Below are 7451 nucleotides of genomic sequence, written 5' to 3'. Positions count from 1 at the left end.
CAGTGACAGGGCACATATTCCCCTGGAACACTGAGGGAGGAGCCACTCGAGAGACATTCTGCAATGCACAGAGGGTAGGACTGTCCAGACAGGAACTGGACAGCTTCGAACTGTAAGCTCCGGGATTCCAGAGAGATTATACAAATACCAATGTATTTAAGTATTATCAAGCTATAATTAAATCCATCATGTTTGAACGATTAAGTAGGAACCTTAATTTAAACCATTAAAAAAATCAACAGCAAACAATTTAGAGTCTTTATTGTAAACAGAGATCATTAATAGTTATTACAAACTGAATTGACTGAAACTCAGGTTAGCAATCCAAAACAGAGTTACAGGGTTATCTTTGTATGGCATAATTTGTCTTTGCCCCCTCAACACTTCTTAAAAGACTACTAAAATTATCAGCATTTCAATGGTTTCTTTTCTGTCAAGTTTAGCACTGTAACATTCTCATCCTTTAAAAAAAAAATTCACTCAAAACTAGGCAGAACTTCCACCTTTCATCAAAACTATCGCACAAAATTTGTTTTCTCATAATGCAAAAACAATACAAATATTTTTAAATCTTGCAGCCCATAAATAGGCAGTCCCTCCTTGTGTTGTTTTACATTTTCCTAACTGCCCTTTGGACGGTTTCTGAAGTACTCTGCTTTCGTTTCATCTGTCCCTGTTGTCACTGTAACCTACCTCCGGTTAGGTTAAACAAGCATGTATCCACGCCCCTTCTCCTGGGGTCCTGTCTCCGTCTACCTTGCCGGAGTCTGCTGCTTGTCATGTCCGTGCTCAATGCAGGGGAGGTACAACCAGCAGAAATAGGCAAAGCTAACGTTTCAGTTTATAGGAAAATACCATCTGGTGGTGAGAATGCGTAGCTAAAGCTTTGCCATTGTGCAAAACAGATCACAGGTAAAATGGACGGTTTGTTCTTAATCTCCTTTCCGGTGAATTTTCCAGGACTACATCTCAAGGAAAAGGCAAGGGTTACCTGCAAAATGTCCTAAAAAATATGTTACCTGTTACCTTAACAATCACTTCTATAAAAACATCAAAATATCCTCTCATTAAAAGCACTTAATGGAGATGTATCAAAAACACAAGTATTTCTCAAAGAGGAATAAAAATAGATTGTTTCATGAATTATATTCAATAAATAATACTCTGTAACATAGTGTTTTGCAGTTTTTGTAAAAATATTTAAAGAAACCTTCAAAACCTAAATAAAGCAGACAAATAAAGAATGTAAAATTAAAAATATACTGAGCATCTGAATGAAAATTCCAATGGATTTTTCTGAGTATCACTCAAATATTAAATGACACTGAATATATTCAAATAGGATTTGAATATCGTAACACTCAGAGGTCACAAAGTTCAATTTTTTCCCCTTCCTTTAAAAACTGCACTCAGTATTACATAGTAAGTCAATCTATTTTAAATACTTTAATGACTGTTCATAATCTCTAAGGCATTTGGTTGTCCTATCAGAGGGAACTGTGATTGTAGTGAATGCAAATTGCTTTTTGTATTGATTTTCTTATCTGCATAGTTCAAAGACCATGACAGAATACTGTTGTACTTGAATGCAGAGTGGGGCTTACAATTCATCTCTACTGCTTATTTTACAGTAAACTGTTTTTGAAAACTCCATCCCTGGTGTTGTGTGCATGATGAATACCAGAGAGTCCCTTTTAAGTCAAATATAAAACACCTTAAAAATCAACTGGCTTGAGGGTTGATCATTATGATGGGATTGTAATATGAGGAGCAGAGATCAAGTCTCATACTTACTCAAAAATTACTTAAAAATTATTTCCTGTATCAACACCCTTAACTCCAGCGCTTCCCAACTTTGTTCAAGGCATGGCGCACACTGCAAAGGGGACTATTTGTAGGGCTTGTGGCTGTGGCAACCTTCCCAGCCATCCCCAGCCACCAGGACTTGCCTGGGGCCACGTCCTCTCCCTTCTCACTGAGCTCCCCTGAGGGCTGAGTGTATAAGTTAGCAATCCTTTTAGCCAATTCAGGTTCTCCAAAGTGCCAAGGCCCATCAGTTAGGAAACTGGGGTAACCCACCCCTACACTAATTTGACTTCTCTAAATTATAATTTTGGAATTGGCTTAAGCTAGTTTAAAACCTGATAGCTGTTGGCCATTTTATTTATTTATTTTTAAACCTGAGTAAGCATAACTGTTTTGTTTGATTCTTATCTACTTAGGTAAGTTTGAGTTACTCTTCATTCATTTTTCTGGAGTTTTAAATAAGTAAGACTTCAGTGCAGATAGTGAACAGAACATGGGAGTTGGAAGCAGGTACATTTTCATTTGAATCCCATGTGAATTCCAATCTCAACCCTGCTCTTTTCCATGTGACATCAGGCAAGCTTCTTAACTGTTCTGATCCTCAGTTTCCTAATGGGTAAAACTGGAATAGTAACACCTACACGCAGAGCTGTGGTGAGAATTAGAGATTGCACACACAAGATGCCTGGGACAGTGCCTCGGGTGTGTAAGATGCACAGATGACCGCTATCATCGTTTGCTATTTAAAGCTGAGATGGTGTTTCAATTTCTACCACACTGTGAACACGACTTATCAGTATTTAACAAGTAAACATTCTATTACAGAGTATTTTCATCCTGGTGCAAAACTAAGGAACCATAGTTTCATGCCAGCTCACATATGTGAAGTTCTTTAATGACTTCACTTGCATTGAGAATATAGCTGAAAATTAATGCATCAAAAATCTGTCTTTTCTCTCGGAAGCCAAAAGACAGAGCATGTGACATTTATTAATGGTGGCCCTTTCAACCATCTTAAGTGGGTATATCCCCGTTAGTTACCAAAAGCTTTCTTATAGTGAGTGGCCTAAAGAGTTATCCTTTAGACCAGGAAGAGTGGAGTTTTAAAAACACTTCTTTAGAGATTAATTTTGCTTCTATTCACTTCTGGTAATTATTTTAGAGAATTGCCATTTGAAGATCAGTGCAACTTAATGAAATGTGCTAAAATTTAGGCTCTCTGAGAATCTTTTCAATATGGAGGTCATATAATAGATACAATAGTGCTCTGTGGATAAAATAAGAGTTATTGCAAACTCTCTAAAAACATGATTTGCATGCACACTCTTAAAAAAAGGTCAAGTCAAGATATGAACATATTGGTGGCCTCGCGGGTTCTTCTAATGAGTGTTTCCACAGGGATTGTCTGAGATCTGGCAGCCCATGTTCTGGCCTGTTACTTGTACTTTGAAGAGAGTTCCATCTGCACACATACAGAGCTTGTAGCGTACCCAGTCACCGGTACCAAACTGGTCCCCACTGGAGGAACTAGGTAGGCGAGTTGTGCTAACCATCACGGTTCCATTTAGGATGATGCTGTTCTCCTAGGAGAAGAATAGTAATACAATTTGTTTACCTCCACAAGTGGTGACAGAACAAAGCTAATAAACAAAACTTAGAATATTAACAAGAAAAATATGTAGTAAGAAACAGTAAAGTCATGACCAAATCAACAACAAAGAAAAAAAAACCAATGTCAAGATTCAACTAGTGACCTCTTAGTAATAGTTCACAATGTAGATCAAATACAGTTATAACACTCTTAAAATTATATCAAAATTCCTAAGTATATGGGACTGATACTGATAAAGTCTCAGATCATTTTCATTTGTTACTTCCTAAGAGAGTTTTTACAAAGTTACTAATGATTGGTAAGTTTCTGATGATAAGAAAAAAGGCTTGTTTTTCTCTCACAGAAAATTAATTTTGATTTCTAATATTTATGCAATGCCACAAATGAAGTTTCAAACCAAATAATTCTGAAGACCAGGCATTCAAAGAAAACTGCCTGGAGGTTCTCCAGGCTGTTTCAGGAACGTTTAGGTCTTTTCTTTTTGGGAACTCCTAAGCCTCTCCCTTCTTTCTTTCTTCTTTTCATTCATCCAGCACATAATTATTAAATGTCTACCATGTGTTAGACACCATTCTAGGTGCTGTCTACACCAGTCAAGAGACAGGTGAGCCCAAGTTCTCACACAGTTGACATTTTAATGGGGGAGGGGCAGACAATAAATACATGAACAGGTAAAACAAATAAAACATCAGTGGAGAAAAATAACTCAAGGTAAGCAGAGAGAGAGAGTGACCAGTCAGGAGCTGTGTTTACACAGGATGGTCAGGAAAGGCCTCTCTGATAAGGTCACAGTGCAGTGCAAACTGGGTGATATGAAGGAGAAAGCCATATGGGAAACTGGGGAAGGGCACTGCAGGCAGAGGAAACAACCCATGCAAAGGCCCCGATGTGAAGATGTGCTTGGTGTTCTAGAGCAGGTGGAAGCCAGTGGGGCTAAAGCAGAGAGCAGGCGGGAGTCGACTGGTAGGAGATGAGTCAAAGAAATAACTAGGGGCCAGACATGTTAGGAAAGGGAATGGACTTTTGGGTTTTATCCTGAATTCTATGGGAAGCTGCTTGGAGGGATCTGAATATGGAAGTGACGTGATCTCTGAGAAAGGGTCATTCTGGCTGCCATACAGGGAACGGACTATAGGGGCGAAAGTGGAAGCAGCCAACAGTGCAGCAGGAAGCGGTGGGTTTATACCATGAGGGGTGTTGTTGCTGGTGGTGGTGGAGGCAGTGAGAAGCGGCCAGACTCTATCTTTCGAAGGCAGAGCCAGGAGGCTTTGCTGATGGGCTGACGGGCGCCATTTCACAAGAGGGGGACACCGAAAAAAGAAAGGCATGTTTGGGGAAGGAGGGAGGATACGAAGATTTTAGACTTGTTGAATCTGAGATGTGTATTATGTCCTCGAGTGGAGAGGTAAGAAGGCAGCTGGTGGGTGTGCGAATCTTAGTTCAGAGGAGAGATTAGAGTAGGAGTTCCAAATGTGAGAGTTATCAGGTTACAGAAGGTATTTAAAGCAATAAGACAAAGTTGGTTATGAAGTCACGGAAGCGGCTATGGACTAGTGATAGTTATGCACAGGATATAAATACAATCCATATGTGATGAATTTTGAAATTTTGTTCCAATGTTGCCATCTTGTGGTCATTTAATTTTCCTTTCTTCTAACTGCTAAAGCAGTTACTTCTTTAAAAGCAGTTTGATATTCTTTTTTTTTGATAAAATTTTTTCTTTTTTATAATTAGCTATACACTTAAAAACTAACCACTGATGTTAACTGAATTATAAAGCTAATTATCTTTTTAATACTGGATTTTTTTTTCTAACTGTGGAGAAACTGGTATGTGTTTATGTGCATTTCAAAGTATTTTAATATTTCTCATACTAACAACAGTTAGAATTTTCAGATAGGAAACAAGGAGTTAGCTGGCTTGCTAATGGTTATATACATATCTCTCACACCTCTTGCTTCTTTGAGTTTCATAGCCCCCTGTGACCATTCTTCACCATTACTCTCTTAGAGGAATAGCTTCTTACTACAATATGTGCAAAAAATACTCAGTATTGCTATTGAGTTTCTAGCAAGAAACACATTTTATGTTCATCTTTCTTTCTTTTTTTTTTTTTTTTTTAGAAATTGGAATATGTGCTTTCAGGGAGAAAAGCTATTTATGAAAATGGAAGAACTTAATTTTTCAAAGCTTATTTTTTCTAGAACTATGAAATTAAACTTAAATAAAAGGAAAGAATTATTTTATAAGTCCTGGGGTTCAAGCTCACTTTTGCCATATTTTATGCTTGGTAAAATAAATTTAATTAGTTTCAGTTAAGTTGCATATAGCAGGTGGCCAAAGACATTTTGAAGAAATACGCTTTGATCAGAACTATAAGCAGGTAAGCCATTTTTTTTTAATGTTTATTTATTTTTGAGACAGAGAGAGAGCATGAACAGGGGAGGGTCAGAGAGAGGGAGACACAGAATCCGAAACAGGCTCCAGGCTCTGAGCTGTCAGCACAGAGCCCGACGTGGGGCTCGAACTCACAGACTGTGAGATCACGACCTGAGCCGAAGTCAGCCGCTTAATTGACTGAGCCACCCAGGCGCCCCAGCAGGTAAGCCATTTTTGGACTTCTGGCTCCCTTATATGAGATTTGTTACTTACTGAAGTTCAGATATAATCTGTGAAGTACAAAATTTCACTTTTCAATAGCTATAATAAAGGCAAAATCTTTTTCCTTTCTAGTTAATAATAGATGGGTGAATAAAATACATTTTGTACACTTGCTAATTGATTTTCACATCATTAGATACAAAACTCATGAAAGGATATGAACAACCTTTAACTAAAAAGTAAAACCCCAACAACTTCAGAGAACGGATACTTCGAGAATTCCCACTTGGAGAATTCTTTCAGAATTTTAAAAGATTACTTTTGTCTTTTAAAATAATAGAGGAATCATTATGTAAAAATTTTTTTTTTTTAGAAAACAGCAGGTAGGCAGAAAGATAAATAAAATTAAAATTAGCTGTTAGCCTGCTACCCATAGCCAGCCACTGTTGACATTCTGGCATAGTTTTCCAGGTTTTTATAAATGCATATATGTTTTGCAAAATAAAAATGAGATATTTCACAAACTGTAACTTTCTTTCACCTCAAAGTCCATTTTGAACATCTTTCCATATCAAAAAATATACAACTACATTATTGTTTTTAATAATGGTATACTGTTCCACATATGGATTTATGTACCCAAGAATCTAATAATTCTCTAAAACTCTTAATACTCACTGCCTTTAACTCCATATTACCACCCATGTGAAATTCAATGGTTTTGCCCATAATGAATACACCTTCATTTCCACGCACAATAGCACGCCCGTCAACTTTTATGTTTAAATCACTAGTAGCATTGCTGGTAATCTGAAAATTAAAAAAAGAAAGCAATAAACAGCGTTTCTAAATTAAAGTGAGAATTATTATCAGAGACAGAGGAACAGGAGTTTCAACCATGGAATATGAAAGGCAAGTATTTTTGGTCACGTTTTATAGGTGTTGAGATAGACGTGACTTGATAATGATCAGGTGACAAATCTAGAACAAATCAACCCTTCCCATTGTTCCAGAATTTATCCTTTCACATCACTATAAAACAGCAAAACTCCCCTCCCGCTTTGTAAATTCAGACAGTAATTCTCTTCCATTAAGAAAGCAAACAAAATAAATCATACCCTTTCAGTAGATGCTTTTTGAACATTCAAACTTTTCACTCCACTTGGCAAATGAAACTCATGAGTTTCATAGTCTGTGCTGAATAAGATATTCTGAGTCCTCGGGTCAAAAAACTGCATACCAATGTCACTTGTAATAGAAGTTTTGTTCTTTTCTACACTGAGCTTTGTTGTCCCTTGCTGAAAAACAATCTTCAGAAAAACACTTTATCATAAATATGTTTTCAAAGGAGACTGCATCCAAAACTCATCAAGAACATTATCAAAAACACTTTATCATAACAGCCTAACTTCAAGTAATTTTAACTGCATCT

The 7451-nt window shown here is 37.1% G+C and overlaps 1 protein-coding gene across 4 annotated transcripts in view; it reads right to left on the bottom strand.

Annotated features, from left to right (window-relative positions):
• Positions 1–244: 244 nt before the first annotated feature.
• SGCB (sarcoglycan beta) overlaps positions 245–7451 on the bottom strand; it is a 30424-nt gene continuing 23217 nt past the window's right edge. For all 4 annotated transcript variants that reach the window (XM_042936406.1, XM_042936405.1, XM_042936404.1 and 1 more), the window contains 3 exons: positions 7138–7329; positions 6698–6829; positions 245–3389 (listed from right to left, as the gene is read on the bottom strand). In XM_042936406.1, the coding sequence (XP_042792340.1) occupies positions 3186–3389; positions 6698–6829; positions 7138–7329 (528 nt within the window). In that variant the 3' untranslated portion in view covers positions 245–3185. The remainder of the gene's footprint in view (positions 3390–6697; positions 6830–7137; positions 7330–7451) is intronic.

Source organism: Panthera leo, chromosome B1 (assembly GCF_018350215.1).
Source record: "Panthera leo isolate Ple1 chromosome B1, P.leo_Ple1_pat1.1, whole genome shotgun sequence".
NCBI lineage: Eukaryota > Metazoa > Chordata > Mammalia > Carnivora > Felidae > Panthera > Panthera leo.
This window is presented reverse-complemented; position numbering and strand designations above follow the sequence as displayed.